At 38.7% G+C, this 26796-nt stretch overlaps 1 protein-coding gene across 2 annotated transcripts in view; it reads right to left on the bottom strand.

Moving 5' to 3' along the window:
• Nucleotides 1–26796, bottom strand: part of MEGF10 (multiple EGF like domains 10) — a 97886-nt gene that overhangs the window by 53089 nt on the left and 18001 nt on the right. For both annotated transcript variants that reach the window (XM_077816362.1, XM_077816361.1), the window contains exons 5-7: nucleotides 6514–6760; nucleotides 5114–5234; nucleotides 3603–3739 (exon numbers count right to left, since the gene is read on the bottom strand). In XM_077816362.1, the coding sequence (XP_077672488.1) occupies nucleotides 3603–3739; nucleotides 5114–5234; nucleotides 6514–6760 (505 nt within the window). The remainder of the gene's footprint in view (nucleotides 1–3602; nucleotides 3740–5113; nucleotides 5235–6513; nucleotides 6761–26796) is intronic.

The following is a 26796-nucleotide window of genomic DNA, read 5'->3' as shown; positions in this document are numbered from 1 at the left end:
GCCTCCCCAAAACTACGTCCTTTGCCTTTCCCAGTTTGGAACAAGAGAGAGCCCCCTGGGCACAGTAGCCTTGAATCTGGACGTTCTCTGCTTCAAACACAATGCCTCTTGGAATTGCACCAGGAATAATTTCCATCTTCACGACTGTGCCTTAAAGACAGCCCTGACCCCAAAGTAAGGAATCTGTAAATACCAAAACTCCTTCCAATTCCAATTCAGAAAGAGCAGTTTGGGTCAATTCATTTTTTATGTCATTAAGACAAACCTGACTTTCCATCTGAGGGAAAATAATTAAACTGGTCTTTAATTAACCCTAATGTTAAAAGTATCCCTGAATGGACTTCCGAAATGAAATCAAAATTAGGATTAATCCCAGCAGGGAAACTACAGAAGGGACCAAAGGGGTTTGTGCTAAAACACAGAAACCACTCTGACATGCAAACCTTTTTCATGGCTCCAGTTATTCATTTTATAGTAGTGCCTAGAAGACCCATTTTGCTAAGGGACTGTACAGACCTATAGTGGGAGGCAGATCCTGTCCTGAAGAGATTACAGTCTAAACAGATCAGACAAATGGAGAGAGAGAAAACTGTGGTACAGAGAACATCCACAGATTCAGTGGTAGTTGGGAGTGGGCACAAAACAACAACCCACTTGCCTACTCCTTTTCACACATACATGTCAGAGGAGGTTTGAAATTATCCCACAGAAGATAGTAAAAAATTATGAGCCTTTTTTTCCTTTGCTTCATTTATGTAGCAGCATGATAAAGACAGAAAATCAATTTCTGATCAAGAGATTACTTTTCTAAAGCCTCCATCAGACTTTCTTTCATGTAGCTCTTGAGGAAAAATTAACAGCTTTTTCCAAGAGTAAAAATCTGTTGAATTTTTGACACGTTTTGTAAAAAGACTTTCTTTGTTTTGAAGATGTGTCTGTACATCTCGCTGTCTAGCACAAATACTGAAAAGCCAGTTTCCTGTTTGATCATTCTAAAACATATAACCCATTTTCCTGATGTACTTTTTAATAGACATTTCACTTGGGGTTTTTTAGAAAAAATATATGATCTCAGCTTCATGTTTTCAGTTTGTGCTTCTCTGTGTTTTATGACTGAACTGTTAAAAAGCAAAATGACACCACCACCTTATTAAAAGCCCTAAAGATTTTATGATGCATTTCACAGCAGATTGACCTTCCCACTGAACAGGTTACCATGCACAGAGCCAGGATATGGAGTGTTTCACAGCTTTACACTCCAGAGAAGATCAGAGAATATTTATTGATACAGGCCCTATACAAATTACACGATGTACTGACTGGTCCGTACAAATGTACACAGAGAAACAGAAAGACAGATAGATAAATAGGGCCAAATCCTGAAATCCTTACTCAGGCCACACTGACACTCAAGTTATGAGAAGTGTTATGTACCCATGGGAGTTCCAGATGCACAGCACCTTCCAGGATTTGGCTAAATGAGAGATTTAGCTTGAGAACTTGAAGATTTGGCCAAGAGTTAATACTGTTTTTCTGCCTATTGAAGAAGGAACCAATTCTCTTCCCCAGTACATGAAAAAATAGTCTTCTTGGAGGTCTCATTCTGGTCCTCTTGTGTACCTCACAATCTTTCTATGATTGGCAGACTCCGCTTACTAATGGTGCACTTCAGAGCAGAAGAGAGATTCTTAACAGAGCTAAGTGGGGGAAACATGTTCAGCTCCTGCCCACCCTGTGCCTGGCTCAAGCCAGTGCTGTTAGTCCCTCAGTTTCATGAGCACTGATGGTGGGATTTTCAAAAATGCTTAGTGCTGATCTAATGCTTCTGTTGACATTAATAGAAGAGTCATTAGGCCAATACTGGGAGAAAATCCCACCTACATGTTTACTCACTGGGGTTGTGCAAAAAAAGTTAAAGGAGAAATTTTGCAAAATGGTGATAAAGAAATCCAACAATATTAGACCAAATTTCACACTGCAATTTTTAAAAATTGCATTCTCATCAAGATATTTGTTTAGGAAAAAACCTCTTCTGTCCTCTAATGAAGACTGGTATCAATGAATACCCAGTGGGCTGTGTTCATAAATGACAGGTAAGGTGGCATAAACTGGACTTCCTTGAATTTAATTAGATCTCATTACACTCACTTAGACTCTATTAGACATACTAACATACATTTGCTGGTGTATAAGTGAGTGTGAGGGAGTCTAAGTTAGTGCAACTACCACACTAAAGAATCAGAAGAAGGTTCTTGAAGTTATAAATTGAAATAGGGAGTAGTCTAACACCTGTTCACACCATCCTGTGAGTAGGAACACAGCCATTACACACACACACACACACCCTTTGGGGCCGGGGGGGGACACAGCAAGTCCCTCCATAGCTGGTCAACTGCTGTGGAGTAGCCAATGGGACCATGGCCTTCTGACTCATCCATACCATGGTGAGATAAGTAGCACCCTAGCAGGGAATAGTCCCAGCATGTTGGTAAGCACAGGGATTACAGCTGTGCCTGGACCCTATGCAGGAGGGCAAAAGATGGAAGGCTCTTTGCACCTCAAACTTCTGCAAGGAATAGACACAGTGTGGCCTATAATTGCTTCTGATTTGTAATGTATTTAATATTACAGCAAAATTTGAATCTCAACTGAGAAAAACAGAAGCCACAGCTGTCTTTAGAAACACGTGTGCAGCATGGAGATTCTCGTGTATATCATCCTGTCTCTCATGAAGGCGGTTTGTGCTTTCATTCTGATTTGCCTGTGTCTGTTTAAATGCATGTAACACAATCTCCAGTGTTCTTTCACAGAGGCAAACATTTAATTTTGGCAACACTAATAGCTCTGGATTGGCTGTTTTTCTTCTTTGGGGTTGTTTATGTTTTTTATGGTTGGTTGAGTTATCCCCACATCCTGTGGATGCCTGCACTGGAATTGCATGTGGAATGTGGTGATTGTACGTATCATTGTTGGCAGAAATGCTATGGACTAACCCCAGTGATTAAGTTACTGTGGACTTCAGCAACTGGGTTGTGTACTGTTTAAAAGGTACGCAGGAAGGTGCTTCTTTCAGCACTTTCTACCCCTCTATAAGGGAAGAATGTTATTATGTTCACTTTTGCTATGAAACACATTTGAGGGACATTTTAACAGCAGCTAGGCAAAGAAAAAGATTAATTTCTTCTTTTGAATAAAACTGCTTTGAAAAAAAGACAGCTGGTAGCCCAGTTCAGAGACCAAATGGATCAATGCTTCTTCAGCTACCTCATCCTATAGCCACCATTGATCCATCTCACCCCATTCTTGGTTCTCAAACTATCTCATTCTGCAGACCCCTCAGTAAGGGGCCTGTACATTACTGGGGGTACACAGGCCACAGTACGAGAGTCCTTAAACTAAACCATTTCTCACAGGGACTAAAACATCTTTCAAGAATTGAACTGCCACCTTTACTTTTGATTCATTATCATTTGGTGACATAACTGACAAATCTATAAAACACTTTGCATTATATCACTGATAATATGCTTTTACCTGCTTCCTAGTTTTTCCTTTTGCTGTAAAATCCTTGGTACAATTTGGTAGAAGTGAGTTTTACTTACCGTTCCCCTGTGTAACCTGGACTGCAGTGACATTGTCCTGTTGCTGAGTCACATGTCCCTCCATTGTGGCATTGACACTCCTGGGAGCAGTTCTTTCCATAACGACCCTCTGGACAAGGCTGACCACAGACTGTGCCCTGTTTACAAACAGAATCTAAATGTTAGGCTTGGGACTGCAGCTGTGTGGAGAAGAAAAAGAAGAGAAGGGGATTAGAAAGAAGTGAGATTAATGGGATCTTGTATCATGGTGCTTATGCTTTTCTAGAAAAAGCCAGATTCGTTTTTAGCCTTAAACACAGAGTATGTTTTGCCAAAATGAAAAAAGTAATGCAACATCTTTGTTTTGGTCAAAAAATGAGAACCAAAAAAAAGTTCATTTGGGTTTCCATCAGATACACTCTTTTCAAGTAGAAAAGCAGGGAGGAGAAAAGTGGAGGAGGGGACAAAAACTAAAAAAAGTTTCAATTTTCATATTATTGTAAAATTCTATTAAATATTCCAAAGAAAGCCAAAAATTTTAATTTTGTGTGAAGTTTTTCGCAGAAAATATATTAGCATTTTCTGAGTAACTTTAACTAAAAACAAAACACAGCAAGAGCAATAGACATCAGTAGGGAAAGAAGATTGAGGGTAACAGCAATAAGATCACAAGGCACATGTGTACAGTTGGATGGCTTGGAATCTAAACTTTAAATGTTTCCCTTTTAATTATTTAAAAATTCCTTGTCACATCATTTTAACTCCCTTTCCACTGCCTGCCAGAAATGGTCACCCAGGGCTCACTGCCTATTATTGTACGTATTATTTATTTGTTTTGTTTGTTTGCCCCTTTACTATATATAGACAATCTCTAACCACCGTGGTATCTAGCATGATTAAATTTGTTGGTTGTTGGATATAAACTGTTGAAACAATGGCCCCCATCCTTCTACAGAATTCTCTTCCTCATGTGGGGCTGGGAAACCAGTAGAGCCCCTCATGTTTGCCCACTTGGTAGGAATGGGTCCTTGCTGGTGTGAGGTGCAAAGGGATAGAAAGTCCATTGATCAGTTATGAAGCGGATGTTCTGATGTCACTGTATTCCTGGGCTATGAAGGTGCCACCAGAACATGCCCATTACCTACTTTTCTTTTAAGAGGGTAGCATCATATATTTGGAAACACACATGAAGGCCACCATAGGAGTATTTAATGGTTCAAAATGTAACAGTTATATCAAATTATATCCACAAAGACACGACTTCTGATCAAGTTCCAAAAGATGCTATTTGCATGCTGCAGAAAGCACATTTTCCTTTTCCCACTCTTTGAAAAGGTTAACAAGACAGTCCAGAATTTATATTTGATTTTGATCCCTTGTGGTGATACCATGTGCTAAAATACATTTCCTTTTGTTCCTGGCTTCAGTCAGACTGTCTTTGTTTTTCCAATTAAACTTTCTCCTGAAGTTGCCTGATATCCACAAACATGGACATTTACCCAGTTTATATTTATTTTAGAAAGCAGTTTTACCATCCATCCAGGTGGGCAGGCACATTCCCCAGTCACATGGTGACACACTCCTCCATTCTGGCATGGACATCTTTCTTCACACTGTGGACCATGCTTGCCGGGGGGACAAAGATCCTCACAGCTAAACAATTGGTGCATAATGAATATAATTGTTATTTATATGCAAAGTTCAGTCTCTCCTCCTCTCTTTTACTTTTTTTTAAACATAATTCTTCAGTTTATAAATATGAAAAGGCAAGCACTCAGAAATAAAGGGAAATAACCTTTACAGGATCAATCGCATGGACATATGGAAATAAAATTAGCAATTAAAAAATTGTAAGTGTATGTATCTTTCCTTAAAGATATTTCTTTCTAGAAAAACCAAGTTTGGTCTTGGATTCATAAGTATGGACAAAGATTAAAACTCTCTGCTAGAAGGATTAACCCAATCGAGTGCATTTTTCTGTGCTTAATTTTCCACTACAGGGCCAAACTCTGTTGGCTGAATTTTATAAAACTTGGACAAAATTTGGACCATGTTTTATGAGCCAAACTCATTCCTGCAGGTACAGGGATTGTCCCTTTTGCCTTCCAAGAGGCAGCTGCTTTGGCAGCAGAGTTCACCTTCTAAGCTGGGCATAGAGAGCAGCTCTATTTAGCAGCCAAGACTTGACATGAACTTCACTAGCAGAGACTCTTTAGGAAAAGCTCTGGATCAGGACACTGTTGTCTTGCATGGCCTTGCTTCCTCTTGGGCTAGTCCTGTTCCCTTATAGACTGTGCCAGCTAGTTTTCTACCAGAAGTTTGTGCATGCAAACAGAGTGCTGTCCATCCAACTATCTATTGCGTGTGTTTAAATACCCATTCATATGCCCCCCAAAATGTGAGCATATCTACAGAATGGTTTGAAAATTTGGGCTTAATCCTTAAAATTCAACCCCCAAATCTTAAACTGTTGACTGCTACCTAAAGCAGCCAGGGCATTAACACTCAAATTCTGGATGCATCAGCTCTGTCCTGATGTTCCACTGCAAGAAGTAGGCTGCAGATGAAGTGGTTAATTTAAACACAAATCTAAAAGCTGAAGTCAATTCTCAAACTTAAACTAAAACCTAAATGTAAACCATACTACTCATCAGTGCAGATTCATAACCTCAGGAATGCTTTTGTACAAAGTTGCTGGTGCTAACAGTGCAATAACTGTACCTTACCAAGAGCTTTTGCTGTAGCATTTTAATAACATTCATTTATAAGTATACAGAGGGACTTATAATGAGATATAAGTATTGGTAAGTTTTAAAAGAGGCACTTTCAGCATAATGTTCACACAGGTTACTAAATACTAAATAGTTTACCCTGGGGTTAGTGCCATGCCAAACCCACCTTCCCCACAATAAATAATATGCCCTCTGCTTACAAAGCACCAGTATATCCGGGAGGGCATCTGCATTCTCCAGTCACATGATCACAGGTGGCTCCATTTTGACACTGACATTTTTGGTGGCAATCATTTCCATATGTCCCCTGGTCACAGCGTTCCTCACAGCGCCAGCCCTTGAAACCAGAAGCACAGTGGCAGGCTCCAGTGATGGGGTTACATAAGGCTCCATTTTTGCACTGGCAGCGACTACTGCAATGGGGTCCCCAGTGGTCACTATCACATGCTGAGGAAGTGGAAAAAAAATGTCATAGCACTTCTATAAGCATGCATCGTGCAATGCAGAAGACATGATGATTCAGAGATATCAAGATGGCTTTTTTTCTGACACAAAAATGGTAGTGGTATCCTTGTCGAGACACCCTCGGCTCTTCTGGGTCTTTAAGTGTTTTGATAGCCAGATAGGACTTAATTTCCTGTTTACAATTATATGCCTTAACCTGCACTTAAAATAATCTGAAACTTCATCTACAGTGAAATAAAGGTAAGTTCCAAACTCCTTCAATGCATTACAATGTGAAACGGAAATTATGATGATAGTGAATCATTAGTTACAGGGCCAAAGGGTCATATTCTCCATCTGGCTACTTACTTCAGTGGAAGTATAAACGAGAGCAAAATTTAGCCCATAATCTGACTTTGGAGCCATAAACATACATCAGAATCCCACAATGAAGTTATTCTATGTAAAGATGAATTCATTGTAAGAGGATCACAGTGCATGCCAATTTTTTAAATGTGAAACTTCCAACTAGTTTACTTACTTACAGCTATTTCCTTTCATGTTTTACAATACTGTTGATTGACAGTGCTGTACGCAAGGTAATAAACATTCCATCAAACAACAGACACTAATTGTTATTTGGTTAAACAGTATGGTGACATATACCACAGACAGTAAGGCTACAGTTTAATATTTTGAGTTAACCCAATTTGTTTTTATAATCATTCTACTATGTATTTTTTGTTTTCTACATTCTACTCCATCAGTAGTAATTATAGTAAACCCTTTTCAGAATCTTTTGTTTTCTCACCTTCAAAAGAAATTTTTAACAGTAAGGAATCATTTGTTTAAAATGAGAAATAGAAGTTTTCAATAACAAAACAGAAGATAAAAGGTCATCTACAGTTCACCAGAAATGTGCTAATCATAAAGGTCAAAGGATCTGCTTTTAATTTTTATGTTCTGCTGATAACAATAGTGCAGTGGTGAAATCTCAATTGCAATCACTGGATGCCCATACTCTCTCCTTAATGACTGACCACCATTGTTCACTCAGTCTTCTCCTGGGGCAGAGCAGCCAAGCAGAGAACAGACCTACTTTCTTAGAGCGAGACAAAAGAACTCAAGACATCTCCTTGGGGTAAGAATTGCTCTGCTATAGGAACTGATCACTCAGATTACACAAATAAAAAGGATTAGGGTCCTCTAAGGAATGTTTTTTTTCTGTATGGCTTGTGTCCTGGTTAATTCCTAAGAACTATGGCATGCTTTGAAGTGACAGTTTCCTCTCAAACAGTATTTTCCTAAAAGGTCACTGGAACATGCATTCCTTAATGTAACTGTTGTTTATGTACACATACTGTGGCTAAAAATTTATATATATAAAATGAAGTAAAAGAAATGTGTAATAACTGCACCTCTTTCATTTCTTCATTCTTGTCCCCCTCTTCCTCATTTATCTATTTAAACGTTCATTCTTATGTGCTCGACTACCTGTACAATGCACCACAATGTATTTCACACAAGATGTATGTCTTCCCTCATTATAGCTCACAGATAAGCCCAGTCCTGGCAATACAATATTTTGAAAATGCCTAGATGGAGGAAAAGTAATCCTCAGGCTGAATCAGTCCTCAACTTCGCCTCAGGAAACCAACTGTTCTGAGAGGTATGTATATGTGCAGTGGATTTGTGAGACAGACAGATGTTCTCTCAGGACTGTATGGAGGCCACCAAATTCATTTTCTTTCACACCCCATCACGGATTTCATATTACAGTCCCGCTCCTGCTTCCAAATGAAAAGGACAATTTCAGCCATTCCTAATAGCGAAATTAAAAATAAACTTGAACGTTTTGGAATGTCTGAAAAACCCTTTGTGAAGAACTGAAGGATTTAAAATGACCATCACACAGCAGCTCTTTCAAATAAAATAAAATGAGCCATGTGCATCCCCCTGGTGGAGTTATATCAGGGTGAACTTGGCCCAACCTCTCTTAATATATAAAAAGCACCACTAGGCAAAAGGAAATTTATTTTTAGCTTACAGTTTGCAGCTTGTATTATTTTACCAATGGCTGGAAGTGGGATATTTGATGCAATCCGCCAACTTTCATACAGAGGTTTGGAGAGAGAGTTTAATGAGTCTCAAAGACATACAGACAGCCTTTGCTACTGTATACCTGCCACAGTAACAGTACCAGACAATATGCACAACAGCAGGAGTACCACAAACTGTATCATTTGTGAAGCACTGCAGGCCTTCTGCTCCCATTATAATACATTTTAACAGCTACATCATCAGACTGTTCTCTTAGGTTGTTACTGTCCCTTAGAGATCTATTGGAGTTAGCGATGAACATAGTGCGTCTCTGAACTTGAACTTTTCTCGACTATTTTATTGTAAGAGACATGTGCTGCACATTGTATGAAATTTTATTGGTTTACTGGTGTGATTTTCTCATTCTGTTTGCACGGGGCCTATTAAAATCAAAAACACTAGGTGCTCGCTGTTTAGTTTTCCTGTCTCATGGTCACCCTCTGTAGAGAAGGGTGAGAGAGTGGGAAACAAAATATTGACTACCTAGTTATTTCACTATAGCATAATGCCAGAGTATTTTACCAGAACAATTACTGTTGTAAGGTAGTCTGTTACACTAGGTCTGTCACTAGTCTACTCTCTAACTGTGAGTTATGGGCACCACTTCAGAGAAAGTTGAACGATTCATGGGATTAAATAATATTCTTGCACAAGATAGATACATTGCATACTTTACTTCTATATATCACTCTAATCAATAAGGTCCCTCACAGGAAATTAAAATGATTTATCAGAAACAGATACTTAGATTACAATACACAAAACAAATATTGGCAAAGGGAAGGGGTAGAAATTCTTCCTGTAAAGAGATTTGTTTATTTTTAACCATCTTTGGAGGCTAAACTTACCAAATATTACATCAGCCTATTTCTACTTCTGCTTCATACTCAAAAACTAAGACAGGCTGGAAGTCACACAGCTGTTAATCTGGTAAAAAGAGAACTCTTTGAATTAATGAGCATCCTCAGGTTACAGACTGTCAGCTAGAGTTTAATCAGAATAGCTACTATAATGACTGTCCTTACTACTTCAAGGTCACACAGGGGTAGAAGAAAGTGCCAGCTAGAGACTTCTACCAAACCAAATTAGGGTAGTAAGTCATCTGTCACAGTGTAGGGCATAAGGGAGGGGGAAGAGAACCACACAGTAAAAAGAAATAAAAGTCCCATATTCAGAACTGTTTCAGCAGAAAATAATAAGACTCAGCACTAACAATTCAAGGAACTGATTTGAGTCCTATATCAAAGCAACTCAGAATCTATGCACCAATAGCTGCTGTCTCAATGGGTCATCACGTTCATTAGCCTCAAGAACTAAGTTGTGAGATGTGTAATGTTAATGGTAAAAACTCGTTTCTTTAATGTGATTATATTAATATATTATCATGGACCTCACCAATCAGTTGCTGATTTTGACAATAGTGATGTTCTATTTGCAAAGTATTTTCATCATTATTCCTAGTAGCTAGAGAATGTTTATTCCTTAGCTGGTGAAATCCTAGCTTCACTGAAATCAATGGCAAAACTCCCACTGATTTCAGTGGGGCCAGGAGTTAATCCCTGGATTTATAAGTAATGAAACAATATTTTTCAAAATATACTGGAACAGATCTTCACTGTCATAGTTCCATTGACTTCAATGGAGTAATCACAATCTGCACCAACAGAAAATTTGCCCCACTATATCCATATTGCATATATTTGGTTGATCTGATCTCAGTTTCATGGGCGCAGCCTCTTCAAAATACCAAACACCATTCCTGCACACACTATATGCAACCTCAATTTTCTCGATTTTAAATAAAACACAGTTTTTCAGAGTTACTGTTCAAAGTCAGCTCTTTTGTGGGAGTCATAGGGGTCTTATATCCTACATCTCACATCGTGGGAAGAAACTCAGAGAAACGTTTGCCAGAAACTGCATAGTAGACTTTTTAGCACAGAAAAATATTTGGTGCCACTTATACAGTTTCTTCATCTGAGAATAATATCTTTTTAGTCCCCTACAGTATATCCTCTGTACATCACACAATGTTATAAATATAGGACAGAAAATATTCCTCTCAGAAGGCTCTCCGTAAAAGCGAAAGCATGCCTTTGGGAATAAGGGCATTATATTATATAAACCCTCATTTAAAATGCATCAGTATGATATGGAACCCTAAGACAATATAAAGTTACCAACATAAAAACAAATTATAAATGCTCTCTGAAGCACAGTGTGAGATGACAACTTTATGAACAGAAATGGTCCCAGAGCTTCAGCTGCAAAGAACCTTCTTCAAGGAAAAAGCAAAGGAAAAAAATGTGTGATGCAAATTGGTTCTATTCTTGGGACTTCTGTATGATACTTGAAGATTTAAAGTTGTGTATTTCATATTATAATAACTTTAATGCACATTGTTATTATGCTCGACGGATCTCATTTTTATGCACATGGCTTATCTAAACTGGTAGTGGCTTGCAAATTAGGAGGCAAGGTGTCCTGATATTTTACAGTGTAAGATAGGAATTTGTACCATTAGAAGTACACCTGTTTGGTTTTATAATTCTTATATTCCTTATAAACAAAAACAATGTGTCAGTCCAATTTTAACATTACGTGATCTCTGTCTCTCTCTGTTGATTGCTTTTGAGAAGTTAAAAAAAAGAGAAACATGAATGAGTCCAAGTTTATTCCTGACAAATCCACCTTGATCACATGTAATTCTGTGCTTCTCTAAAGAATGGCATATGATGAGAGCAAAATATGGCTATCAAATCAAATCAAAGAACATTTCAGAAGAAAATTCCCCTTAGAAACTCAACAAAGACAACTACCTTGCACGTACGCTATAAAGTTACTTTTACAATGTGATATTCAGGATGCAACATGTTTATGGCAAGTTATTTAAAGGTCTGACTTTCTTGTGGTTTTTTTTTTTTTTTTTTTTTGCTAATGCTAACATGGATGTTAAAGTAAAGAATCACACTAAAATTAAAATTAAGATTTATTTTTCTTAGCATCTTTCTTTGTTCCTATCAGATAGGTGGTACTGAGATAATAACATACTATTTGCTTCTCGCCCATAACTGTTCCTGGTATTGTATGGCAAAACATTATAGTATGTATCTGGAAACAAGTGCCCTTTTTACTGCTGCCAAAAACAGAAGAGACCTTTATCAGAATACTAGACTAATATAATTTTAATCTCCTTTCCTGTGATGCCTGAAGTGATTGCACAAGTCTAACCATAAAACACATGCATGAAAATGTGTTTTTTCCAACCACAAATTTTGGGTCAGAGTGAGCTGCTCACTCATTTGGGAATGTAATTTTGGCAGCCAAAAATTTAAATAAATAGCAACTGTAAAAGTGCAAAATCTCATCCCCTGTCCCTCTAAACCACCAAACATAATTTCTTTAGCTGAGTTCAAAAGGGCAAGGTCAATGGTACATTAAGGTTGCTTTGCACCGCTCTAGCTGTGCAATAACTGACTTAACCAGCCTGTAGCCTGGGCAACATCTTTGACTCACACTTGAACCTCTCTCCTCACATTCGGGTTACATCTCAATCTTGCTGATTCCTTCTGCCTAACATCTCTAAGATACGTTATTTCCTATTATTCCACACAGCTAAAACTTTTGTCCAGGCTCTCATCGTCTCTTGTCTCAGTTACTGCAACATCTTTTTTCTCTGATCTTGACAAATGCAATCGGTGAGGTCCATGATAATACATATCCCTTCAGAATGCTGCGGCAAATATAATTTCTCTAGGCTGTCACTCTGACCACGTCACTTCTCTCTTTGCCTCCCTCCACTGCATGTCTCTGTTGCATCACACATAAACTATGTATCTTCGCTTTCAAGGCTCATTCACTATCAAGGTGTCAGCTCTTGCCTCCAAGTGGCCCAGAGTGCTAGCCTCCATTGGCAACTTGTTAAATTTTCAAACAAGTACCTTTGTGCTTTTTCCCGTGCTGTTCCTCACACTTAGGAGGAGCTCCTCATAAATATACAGAAAGCTACTTCACTTTCCTTCTTCTAAACCCTCCTTAAAACTCTCCTTTGCTGTGATGCCTACAAAAACTTGACAACAACTAGGCTGCTGGTGTGCTGTGACTACTGCCTAATGTGCAGACCAATATTGTCTCACTGTTTCCTTGTACTCCCCCATCTGTCTGTCTATGTCTATCTGTTGTCTCTTGTCTTATACTTAGATTGTGAGCTCTTAGGGGCAATGTCTGTCTTTTGTTCAGAAGCACCTACCACAATGGAGCCCTGGTCCATTACCCGGGCTCCTAGGTGCTATGGTAATTCTTCTTCAAGAGACATCTCTGATATGAAAATTATCGATCGCGACCTCCCATCTTTATGATCATGACAGAGTTGTAAAATTTCCACTCTCCTTTGGCTACCAATCAATCTAATGATATTACCTGTGTAACCGTCTCTCTTTCTTCCTCTTCCTGTTTTTCCTGCAATCTTGCCTGATAGCGTGAGTGCTAGAAGAAGGTTGCTCTGCAATTGGAGAATTATGTGGCCACAAAAATATGTTATTCTTTTACCTAGGGTCTCAAGTAATTGTGCTCTTTCTACATTCATCCTTCTTGTCACATCTTCATTCATAGTTTTGTTTACCCTGGTATGTTTTAACATTTTTCTATAACACCAAAACTTGAATGCTCTGGATTCCTTTAAGTGTCCAGCTCTCACATCCATACAGGAGAGCTGATCATATGTAGCACTACTTCAGCAATCTAGTGCAGATGTGCAGTTTTTACTTTGAAAACACAGAAGTGGAAATGGTTAAATACATTTTTGCAAGCTCTACACTTTTCTTGGTTTCTTCATCACATCTTCTGTCTGATGTTACTGGACCCTGTAAATAGGGGAACTCATTATTCACTTGTTCTAGCACTTGACCATCAAGTTACAGGCATTGCCTACCTTGTGCATCACATTATTTACTCATTATAATAGTCTGTCTTTCTAACATTGTCATTCCATATTTCTTGCTGATATTGTTCACAGCTTCTGTGAAGTTCTGAATTTCTGAATTTCTTCCCTAGGTGAAGTGATACAAAATAGTTCTGAATTTCTTCCCTAGGTGAAGTGATACAAAATAGACCATCAGCATGTCTTATATCGACCTGCATGCCCTGATGGTGTTTTCTAAACTTTGCCTCATTGTACTTTCTACAAATAGTTGTGGAGATAGAATGCAATCTTGACTTACACCTTTCTTCATGTTACAATAATCAGATATCAGGCGGTAGCCGTGTTAGTCTGTATCCACAAAAACAAGGAGGAGTCCGGTGGCACCTTAAAGACAAAGAGATTTATTTGAGCATTAGCTTTCATGGGTAAAAACCCTACTTCTTCAGAGGCATGGAGTGAAAATTACAGATGCAGACATAAATATACCAGCACATGAAGAGAAGGAAGTTACCTCACAAGTGGAGAACCAGTGTTAACAGGGCCAATTCGATCAGGGTGGATGTAGTCCACTCCCAATAATAGATGAGGTGTCAATTCCAGGAGAGGCAAAGCTGCTTTTGTAATGAGCCAGCCACTCGCAGTCCCTCTTCAAGCCCAAATTAATGGTGTTAAATTTGCAAATGAATTTTAGTTCTGCTGTTTCTCTTTGAAGTCTGTTTCTGAAGTTTTTTTGTTCAAGTATAGCTACTTTCAAATCTGTTATAGAATGTCCAGGAAGATTGAAGTGTTCTCCTACTGGCTTTTGTATGTGCCAGTATTTTTATGTCTGCATCTGTAATTTTCACTCCATGCATCTGAAGAAGTGGGGTTTTCACCGACGAAAGCTTATGCTCAAATAAATCTGTTAGTCTTTAAGGTGCCACCGGACTCCTAATAATCAATAGTTCATAGTTCATTCAGACTGCTGCAGACTGTCCCCAATACAGGCTTCCTATTAATTATATATCTTGAGAGTCAATATTAGATTCTTCAAGAATTTGTATCACCTTCTTGTGTTTGATTTTACCAAATACCTTCTCATAACTTACAAAGAACATATACATTTCCCTTTGTGCTTCTCACACGCTCACTTAAGATCCTCGGCAAAGACTGCCTCCCTCATGCCTACTCCTGGGCGGAAACCAAACTGACTTCTGCTAATTCTTGTCTCAAGATGTTGATGCAACTGCGAGCCAACAATTTTCAGCGAAACTATAAGCATGTGGCTTACTTGGCTTTATAATTAAATGCTGTTCAGATTCTCCAGCATTATTAACCTTCAGTCGAAGAACGAAGACTTAAAACAACCTGTGCTTCCAGTCTCCTGAGCTGTGCTGAGTACAGCTTAGCCATAGCTTAGAATTTGGGCCAAGGTCTCTTCCCTTAACACAGACAGTGAGAAAAGTCCTTTTTTATATTTCTGGAACTAATGTGTTTGAAATCCAAGTGGTGCTGACTAGTGGCAGGTATGCATGAGAATCCCAAATCCAAACACCCTGAAGTTTAGAGTTTAAATCTAGATCCATGTCTGAACTTTGTTACTCAGGCCCAGCTCAAACACAAAGGAGCAGAACCCTTGTGAGGAACCATATCATTTGCATGTGAATTAAAAATCAAGATGTAAATCCTCTTATATGTTGCATATATTAAAATATATTCAATGTACTGTCCAAAGGGTACTCTAAGATTACAGTATGAAGCCTTGGACAGGCTGTGAGTTATGTCTGCAACATTTTCTAAGCTTTAGGTAAATCACAAGCTTTGTCATACAACTGGATCGGTATTCTTTTGGGTTTTTCCTCTCCTTTGTCCATACGGAGGTAGCAGAGGAATATTAATATCCTTTAAGTAACATATACTATGGTAATATATCATGCAACTTAAACCTTGTAAAATGCATTTTGAATGGCTTTATATCCTACATTTCTCTGATTACAGTGTCTTTAGCCTATGGGGAATGCTCAGTCAGGTAAAATGCAAAGTACCAAAAAGGTACAATAGAGTACAAACTATTCTCATTGATGCAGTATTTTGGACACAGATTCTGAAATGTTATTATATGACCTAGATTGTGTCAAGAACAGTAAATGGAATAATATCCATGCATTTACATGGCAAAACCTAGGACAAGAATGACACTATGACCAACCTTATCCAATCCATTCTTATTACATAACTCAGAGTGCAATCTTGTGACTACTCAACTCTGATACCAGGGTTTGGTTCGTTGGATATTGAAAATAATGTCACTCCTTTCCTTTAGGCTACCCTCTGAGGATAGGAGAGTGAAAATTACTCTCCTAAGTTAAACTTGAACCAAATAACATTCAAGTTCACCCTAAATTTCAAATCAACAACATTCAAGTGGGTTCAAAATTTGATAAAAAGTGTAAGTCCATCCCTACAAGTGGCATCAAACCTGCATGCTACTAGGGTTTCAAGATGGTAAAATTTGGAAGCAGAAATCTCAGAAATCAATTTAAAGGGCTATAAATCAAGGCCAGCTATGCTGAATATTCCACTCAGAGAATCTTTTAAAAGGCTTCAATTAATAAAACCAAGAGTTTATTCTCCGTATCATTTTTGCTATTGTGATCTGTATGGTTACCTCAGTCGGCAAGAACTACATTCTTTTGACAAATACATTCTTAATAATTATGAAGTATTAATGCCTTTTAGTAAAAGACTTATTTTTCCTACATCCCAGACACAGAAGTACTTAGTGCATTTTGTAGAACACAACACTTCCTATTAAATCTGGATTTCCTTTAGAATCTTTTGTTTCTATCTGATTTCATTTGTTACATTGAAGACTTTCTACCCTGAGGCATATTTTTCATTCTTCCTTATTCTTCTGTATAAAAGATAGGATTTTTATTCAAGACTTTTTTTTAACTTTGTAAAAGCTTTTTGGTCTGTGAAGTGGAAGAACAATGAAAATGTGTTTTTTAGACTCTGTAGAGGACTGGAACCGTATGCCTTTCACATGCCATACATTTCACAAGACTCTTTAAAATATTTTGGACCTCAGAACGCAATGGTGGATAGCTGTTAAGGAAAAAAACAGACAGTCTTTTATGTTAATTTTACTGTCCTACTGAGATGAACCCTACTAACAGTAATCATTATTGTAGAGAAGGTTAAAAAAATCATATGAATTTGAGTATAGTATGTAATCAGATCTTGTATGCACCTCATTGCAGGACCGGGACTTAATTTTTTTCTGCACTGTATTTTGAAGTTCTTAATTTTTAATACAGTAACTAATCCTGTAGTCCTTCCCAGTGAAGCCATTGGAAGCTTTGTAGGAGTAAATAAGACAGTATCAGTCCACTTGTAATAGAACTAATCAAATAATGAAAAAATTGCTTTTGCAAATAATGGTTCACCAAAATTCACCACAAATTGTTCACCATCTATTGAACTGATCAAATTCCTAAACAAACAAAAGTTATTGGATAAAAATTGCCAAAATTTGCAATGAATATAGACCTGATTCGGGAAAGCACTTATGCATGACTAAGACTCCAATGGGACTTAAGCACATAATTCAGTACTGTCTTAAATTGTGGCCAGTATTTGCAGTGAATTATTTAACCAGTTCTAGCAATTCCCCCCGGTATGGAAATGGTACTTTCCTTTTGGAACAACTAACTGTTTTTGCTCCAAATTGAATACAAAGAGATTCACTCATATTTAGCACCCAATTCTACAACCCTTACTCACACAAAGAACCCTTACTCATGTGAGTAGTTCAACTCAAGTCAATTAGATTAAAGACAATACATTTATTTTGGTGTCAATGGGACTATTTCATAGAATCATGGAAGATTAGGGTTGAAAGAGACCTCAGGAGGTCATCTAGTCCAACCCCCTGCTCAAAGCAGGACCAACATCAACTAAATCATCCCAGCCAGCACTTTGTCAAGCCGGGCCTTAAAAACCTCTAAGGATGGAGGTTCCACCATCGCCCTAGGTAACCCATTCCAGTGCTTCACTTCCCTCCTAGTGAAACAGTGTTCCCTAATATCCAACCTAGACCTCCCCCACTGCAACTTGAGACCATTGCTCCTTGTTCTGTCATCTGTCATCACTGAGAACAGCCGAGTTCCACCCTCTTTGGAACCCCCTTCAGGGAGTTGAAGGCTGCTATCAAATCCCCCCTCACTCTTCTCTTCTGCAGACTAAACAAGCCCAGTTCCCTCAGCCTCTCCTCGTAAGTCATGTGCCCCAGCCCCCTGATCATTTTCATTGCCCTCTGCTGGACTCTCTCCAATTTGTCCACATCCTTTCTGTAGTGGGGGGCCCAAAACTGGATGCAATACTCCAGATGAGGCCTCACCAATGTTGAACAGAGGGGAATGATCATGTCCCTCAATCTCCTGGCAATGCCCCTACTTATACAGCCCAAAATGCCGTTAGCCTTCTTGGCAATGAGGACACACTGCTGACTCAGATCCAGCTTCTTGTCTACTGTAATCCCTAGGTCCTTTTCTGCAGAACTGCTGCTTAGCCAGTCAGTCCCCAGCCTGTAGCGGTACATGGGATTCTTCCGTCCTAAGTGCAGGACTCAGCACTTGTCCTTGTTGAACCTTATCAGATTTCTTTTGGACCAATCCTCCAATTTGCCTACGTCACTCTGGACCCTGTCCCTACCTTCCAGGGTATCTACCTCTCCCCTCAGCTTAGTGTCATCTGCTCACAACTTATTCTTGTGAGCAAGAGTTTGCAGGATTGAACCCAATTTTGTATTAATTTTAGCAAGTAGGCCATGAATCCAATCTTACGTTCTCTGATATTTTAAAATTCCTTTTTTGCTATTTTAAGTGACCTTTTAAAACAATTTTTAATCTTTATTTAAAATCTTTAGCATTTCCAGAAGTTAAGTTTTAATGTGGCCCCTTGAATATGTGCAGAGCTTCACCACTGACCGTATTAATATCAACAACATTCTATAAGTAAAATTATAACAGTGATAAACACTGTTTTTATGGCAACCTAAAAGTTAAACATATTTTTTCTCTTCCCAACACCTACTTACCAGACACCACTAGATCCCTCCAGACACACTAAACATATGCTTTAAAGATAATTTGGTAACTGTTGACTAGAAAGATACAGTCCTACCATGGCTCAAAGAAACATTTGTATATTAAAAGAGGTATGAATAAAAGGATAGATCTCATAAGAAAGCCTTTTCGTGACCATAATAAACAAAACCACATATTTTAACCCAGGTATGTCATAAGTCAATTAGTTGTTTTAACTGATTTTAATACAGAAACTAGCATTTCTAGTAATTAACTACACCATAACAGCTGATAAGAAAAGTAGTTATATTAAAAAAAATTATATGCTTCAAGGGAAATGTAAAGTACAAGGTAAAACCCAATGCCTTCAACAACCAGAGGCTTATCTTTAAGGCTAGTATTGCTAAGTGAAATAAAGTGTGTTATTGAAATTGTTAAATTACTGTTAAATGTTTAGAAGAAAGATTGATTGAGACTATCACTTACACCTAAATGAACTCTAATTAAAAACAGGAATAAATTACTTCCAATGATTCATTGTTCATTTATTATATTTAATAGACAATGTTAATATATAATATATTTTAAAGCAAATTAAAGTAGAAATTATGGCCCTGATTCAGGAAGCATAATTATTCAGGAAGGTGCTTAACCATATACTTAGTCCCACTGGATGTAAGCACCTGCTTAAACCTTGTATAGAACCAAAACTCACCCAGTGATTTCTATATTTGGGTCTTGGAGACTCCTAGTATGTCAAAATTGGGGAAAAAACACATGGCATGCATTTAAAACTAACTTTATTGGAATCAGTGAACTATAAAACTATGAACAAGTTAAAACTTTCCTAGATTCAGAAGCACACTACATAGTACTTGTGTTGGGGTCTAACTGACCCCATGATCAAACACATTTTTTTTAAAAAAAAGCTACAAACTATACAAATGTCAGGCTCTAACTGACGCTATGTTTAGACAATGAAAATAGATAGCAACAGCAACAAAATCAAAGGCACAAACACAGGAAAGTGGCAGTCAATGGCCTACTACTTCAATGAAAGGGAGCAAACAAGTGATGTGTTCTGAACATACAAAGGTTTTACACATTGCACATTTTTATGTGTTTTTCTGTTTCTTGCTCTGGAACAGATAGAATCATAGAATATCAGGGTTGGAAGGGACCTCAGGAGATCATCTAGTCCAACGCCCTGCTCAAAGCAGGACCAATGCGCAACTAAATCATCCCAGCCAGGGCTTTGTCAAGCCTGACCTTAAAAACCTCAAAGGAAGGAGATTCCACCACCTCCCTAGGTAACCCATTCCAGTGCTTCACTACCCTCCTAGTGAAAAAGTTTTTCCTAATATCCAACCTAAACCTCCCCCACTGCAACTTGAGACCATTACTCCTTGTTCTGTCATCTGTTACCACTGAGAATAGTCTAGATCCATCCTTTTTGGAACCCCCTTTCAGGTAGTTGAAAGCAGCTATCAAATCCCCCCTCATTCTTCTCTTCTGCAGACTAAACAATCCCAGTTCCCTCAGCGTCTCCTCATAAATCATGTGTTCCAGTCCCCTAATCATTTTTGTTGCCCTCCGCTGGACACTTTCCAATTTTTCCACATCCTTCTTGCAGTGTGGGGCCCAAAACTGGACACAGTACTCCAGATGAGGCCTCACTAGTGTCGAATAGAGGGGAACGATCACGTCCTTGATCTGCTGCAATGCACCTACTTATACAGCCCCAAATGCCATTAGCCTTCTTGGCAACAAGGGCACACTGTTGACTCATATCCAGCTTCTTGTCCACTGTAACCCCTCAGTCCTTTTATGCAAAACTGCTGCCTAGCCATTCGGTCCCTAGTCTGTAGAGATGCATGTGATTCTTCCGTCCCAAGCGCAGGACTCAGCACTTGTCCTTGTTGATCCTCATCAGATTTCTTTTGGCCAAATCCCCTAATTTGTCTAGGTACCTCTGTATCCTATCCCAACCCTCCAGCGTATCTATCACTCCTCCCAGTTTAGTGTCATCTGCAAACTTGCTGAGGGTGCAATCCATGCCATCCTCCAGATCATTCATGAAGATATTGAACAAAACCGGACCCAGGACTGACCTGGATACGTACCAAAGCCACGTAGCATCAGAAACTTTGGCTCTGCAGCTAAGTTACCTATTACTGAAGCCAGAGTAATGACTCTGTCCACTGTTAAGGTGTTGATAGTTTCCATTTTTGACCCCCAGCACTCCATCTAACTAGTTGGGGAAAGAAACCCTACATCTTAAGCTGAAGATTCTCATTGTTTCTAGAGGGAAAAGTTAGACATTAATCAGACAAAGTTGGATTTAAATTAGGGGAATTTTAGACATTACAAGTAAATTACAAGTTTTGGTGAATCCCATAAGTAGAGCTGGTCAGAAATTTTCCAATGAAACAAAGTTTTGGAAAATGCTGATTTGTCAAGCCCAAAACATTTCACTGGAAATATCTGGATTTGAAAAACTTTCAGCAAAACCAAGCAGGGTTCCCACAGAACCCTGCCTGGATTCCTGTTAGGCTGCAGGGGACCCTGGTCTGCAGCTGTAGGGCAAATCCGCCAATCAGACTGCCCTAGAGTCCTGGACCCTGGCACTCCAAGGCATATATTGCATATGAGGTTATGGGAATGATGTGGAGGGATTCACTGAGCATTCTCAATGCAGACCAAAGCCTAGGACCAAATCCTTCCTTGACTAGCTGACATCACACACATATATAATTTAAAAGTTGTCACTCACACTTAAAATAAATTTTAAAATGACCCCAAATTCAGCTCTATGAATGAATCATCCTCTGGATTCTGTCATCCTTATTCTTATTGAGGAAAAGCTTCCTTATGAATTGTCCTATTGATTTCAGTGGAACAATTTGTGGACTAAGAACTATTCAGTCTGAGAAAATGTGAAGAAAAGGAATTTCCTAATTGCGTATCAGGAATCACTATTACACCATATGCATACCTCAGTCACATACATATCCCACAGTGAGACTTGTGTGATCTATAACGCTATGTATTATTTCATCTGGATATCACTCTGTGTCCCCCAATCATGAAAAAAGGTAAAATAGCAAAAGGTAGAAACCACCAAGTGCAGATGTGTTGTGTTCATTTCTCTACATCTAGACAGACAATTCTCTTAACTGATTGTCAGTTTTATATAATATACTGTCTTACATAAAACTGACTACCAGTTAAGAGAATTGTTTGTCTAGATGTATAGAAATGAACACAACACATCTTCACTTGGTGGTTTCTATCTTCTGCTATTGAGGAATTCGCAAATGAGGAATTTGTTTTACTTGTCAGAAATAAAATTAGTGTTTGCAGTGCACACTAACCCACAGGAATCAGAACTCACACTACCTGATGATATATAGTTTGTTCCCACGCCCGTAAGTAAAACCTCTGCTAGTGGCAGAACTACTCTTACAAGAAAAAAAACTGCATATGTATGGGCTCTTATTTTTATTTTCCTCTAATATTGTAACCACTAAAACTTACACTACTGTAATTCAAGTCTTCACTACAACTGTTGACAAAAATCAAGCTAATTAAAAGAAAATCAGAGGCTCTTTTTGTCAAATCTATTAAAATATTTTCTTGTTTAATTCACCCCTTCCTATCGTGATCAACCCTTCTCCTCTCGTAAATTCTGCCCTCACTCTGACCAAAGCAAACTGATCAGTTCATACTCTTGCAGCTTCATGAACAATTTTTCAAAGTGATCCTGACAGTGAAATGGATGTGCTGATTCACTAGCTCCTAGCTCCAAGGGATAGGCTCAATATGTCTTCTGTCCACTCAAAAGACATTGATCTGTCTATTGTGTCCAGTCAATAAATCTTTATTAGAATAATTTACTTCACATGAATGTCAGCTCTTGCACTGGAATGAAAATGTTTTGTAAATGTGCACCCTTTTAATCAATGTGGTATTTCTTTTCAGATTTATATTATTATCATCTCATTCATCTCTCTTCACTGAACTATACCGCAGGCAATACATTACCCAATGCATCATAATATGTTTGCCAAAAAGATAAGGTCTAAGGTCTGAAGAAAAAAACCCACCTATACATATGACAAATTCATCAAGGAGATCTTAGACATAGCAAGCCTGAAGTCTCTGCTCATATTTTACTCAGGGACTGGTAAAAAACACTGATATTTCTACCTGATTAAGGACGTCAGGATTTTGCCTATGAAAATAGACTAAATACTGGCATGCAGTAAAGAGCTCTCTCAGTACAAGAGTTGATAGTCACAGTAGAGTAATTCCTTGGCAAGACACCTAAAGTAATGTAGGGAGGTTTAACACACAAACACGCGCACACGCACGCACACACACACACAGAGCCAATTCACTCACTCCTACTACAATGTGCAGCAAGAACAGACCTAATTATAAAAAGTTTGCAGTTGCCCAACTAGCAATCTAAGGAATTGGTGTTTCAATGAAGTTGAATCGTCTCCGTTCCTGGCCTCTCACATGAGTCTGTCACAGCAGCATGTAGGGACCAAAAGTCAAGAACAAGGGAGACTGAAAAGAATCTCCTGCTTAGGGAGGGAGAACCCTTTGCCTGCAATCTCTGCAATAAATCAGGGAGGGGGAAAGCTGATGAACCTGTCCTCCCTCTTGCAGGGAACGAAGAAGAACCAAGATCCCCACTCTGCAGGAAGGATGGAGAGGAACCAGCTGCTCAGAAGTGCACAGGATATGGTTGGGAGAACAGACGAATTTCCTTCGGTGGGTTTCCCCCTGCATCTCTAGAGAGAGTGGATTCAAATCTGCATCAAAAGATCAAAAGTGAATTGGAGTCCCATGCTAGTCCCAAACGGACATGAGCTCATATCACACTGAGGTGAATTGTCAGTAATGGGTATGGGAGGAGGCTGCTTGCACAGCTGTTACCTGCATGATACCCGAATCCAGTCAGTGCAATCACTTTGTCATTTTTAGAGAGAACATTATAACACTCAGGAAGTCCTTGTCTACAATTACCACCCAGCAAGCCAAACAGTCACAGTAATACAGCAGCCCAAGACGTTTTGAAATAAAAGTTCTGTTAACAGAAGACAGTTACACAATTGGTAAATAACAGTCAAAATGCAAGTAGGGTTTGAAGAGGAAGAACAGGTGGAGAGATCCATTATGGGTCCAATTCTATCCTCAGACACAAATATGTGCAGCTCCCATATAAGGGCAGTGTTTGTTTCTCCTTAATAAAGAATTGTATTTTTTGGAGAGTAGGTTCATTTCTGCACCACTTACATAACAGGTTTTATTCTTGAGTAGAATGACCATGCAAATAAATTAAACACCAAATCAGAGTTTACCAAACAATAATTTACAACAAATTTCAGAATCCTAGGAAAATGTCTCCCTCTCTATTTTAGGATTTTATCCTGCCACCCATCTCCTCTGAATCAGAGCTTCAGCCATGCAAAATAAATTTGGACTTCATGGAGAATCTCTGGCTCGTCTGACTGAGTTCGATATCTAGGCATATATGCGGCCCCCATCACCACAGTATAATCTTGTTATTTTATAACAACCCAAAAAGTTTATAAAAAATAAATAATCTGCTATCTCTTTATATTATTTTATTGTGCCTTTGTTCATATTAAAGAAAATGCAAGTCTTGGGACTCCATGGATAATAATAGCTGAAAGTAAATTGGGTGAAGAGGGTTTTTTTAATGTTACGCAAACGCTGATGAAAATCAGGTTCAGTAGCTGTATTGTATTCCCAGTGTAATAGTGTTACACTCTATTATTTATTTGGTCTGATTTCCACTATGGGTCTGTTTTAAGAGGCACTGTCTGTCAACATAGATGAGGAGACCGCACAATTCTATCATACTATACCTTGTAACAAACTGCACTGCTCAAATTAAACACTTACCCTCCCCACTATGCTGGCCAATAATAATGTTATTTGTTCCTATAATGCCTATGAACAACTGAATCTTCAGCAGGACAATCCAATGAAAGCAACAGCTCATAAAAAAAGCTGGATATATGCCAAACCCCATGTCCCAAACATTGCTTCAACAGCATGTGAACAAAATACCCTCTTCCTCTTTAATCCTCCCTTGAAGAACAATAGCAATCTGAAACAAATTTTTAGCAGTTAAATTTAGCTGTATTGGTATGCAAAAACTTTTACAGAGCATCACAAATATCCCATTAGATCACTCTATTCAAGGTACAATAAAGGCTCTTTCACACTAGGTCTTTTGTATACAGACAGCACAAAGTATTTTCACTGCTGAAGCTACTATGACCAGCGGTCAGAGGCAATGTGCAGAGGCAGCAGCAGCAGCAGAAGAGAGTTGATTTGATACAAATACATTCAAAATAAACTATAACTGAAGAGGCTTGGGTCAAGGGAAAGTAATCCTGGAGAGTCTGCTGATGGGGAGGATTTATTCCAATCACAAATCAACAGAATCCTCAAGGTGTTAATTTAATTCCCATTGGCTATCCATGGAGATAAATAAATTATATCTAATATATATAAGTAGATGTACACACTTCATACAGAACACACTTCATAAGGATTCAACTACACATGTTTCAGAGTAACAGCCGTGTTAGTCTGTATTTGCAAAAAGAAAAGGAGTGAGCTGTAGCTCACGAAAGCTTATGCTCAAATAAATTGGTTAGTCTCTAAGGTACCACAAGTACTCCTTTTCTTTTGCGAACTACACATGTGCAACTTTAAATTAAGCATGCTAGATAAAGATCAGGATAACATTGGCACAGTTTTATCACAATTCTCTTGATATTTGGTGTTGTGGTTGTGGAGAAGAACATGACCCAAGTGCACCCTGAGGGCTCAGAAACCAAAATGCAAAGAAAAGGAATCCCGAAAATATTTTTAAGATCTAATGATTTTTAAGTCAATATCATGATTTTTTGGAGTCTGATTCATGGTTTTGGGGGATTGTTAATATTATTTGCATAACAATTGTCACAGGGCCACAGGAAAGACTCCCAAGAAGAGAAAAGAGCAGTGAAAGGAGAAAGCAATTGCAACCATGCATCAGCTGGAGGCCTATAGTCTGGCAGTGCTGTCCAAAATGTGGGTGTAGCTTGTTGAGGAGGGGGCATGGCTAAGGTGCTGAGATGCCCTAAACACAGTGCATCCAATTAGCAGCAGTGGCTGGCAGAGCTCTTCTGGAATCCACCCTGTCTAGGGTGAATCCCTCCTTTCGTGCAAGGGGCCAGGCAAGAGTAATTAGCAATTCCCCATGCCAGCAAAAATGAATAAGGCTCAACAATAGTTGTTCATGAATATCTGGGGCGGGCCAGATATAGTGAAACTAGTTATAATGAAGAACAACTGAAGTCCCAAGTTGTTTCAGTACCTTCAATGCACTAATTAAAATTTTTATGATACAGCAATGAACCTCCACTTCTGTTTTTTGCAGAGTAACTTCATTCTATCATCACATACAGAGTGTGCTTTTACATACAACAATCAGATTCTAGTGAGCCCAGAAAAAAAGCTGTTATTCAATAAAGCTATAAACCTTAAAAGGAGATATGGAGGAACACCTTTAATGTGAGTTTGCCCATAATAAATCTTGGGAAAACCTGATTTCATTACTCCACTACACTTCTATTTAAAAAAAAAAAGACATACAGGTCAATCCCTGGGTTCCCCTACCACCAAAGCCATGTGGTCATAGTAGAGCTGCACCCAGTGCTGGCAGGCACCGGGCACCGCAGGGAACCTTCCCGGCAGGGTTTCAACTCTCTGGTACAGGGGTGGCCAACCTGTGGCTCCGGAGCTGCATGAGGCTCTTCAGGGATTAATATGTGGCTCCTTGCATAGGCGATGACTCTGAGGCTGGAGCTACAGATGCTAACTTTCCAATACGCTGTGGGGTGCTCACTGCTCAACAC

The sequence above is a fragment of the Eretmochelys imbricata genome, chromosome 5 (assembly GCF_965152235.1).
Source record: "Eretmochelys imbricata isolate rEreImb1 chromosome 5, rEreImb1.hap1, whole genome shotgun sequence".
Lineage (NCBI taxonomy): Eukaryota > Metazoa > Chordata > Testudines > Cheloniidae > Eretmochelys > Eretmochelys imbricata.
This window is presented reverse-complemented; position numbering and strand designations above follow the sequence as displayed.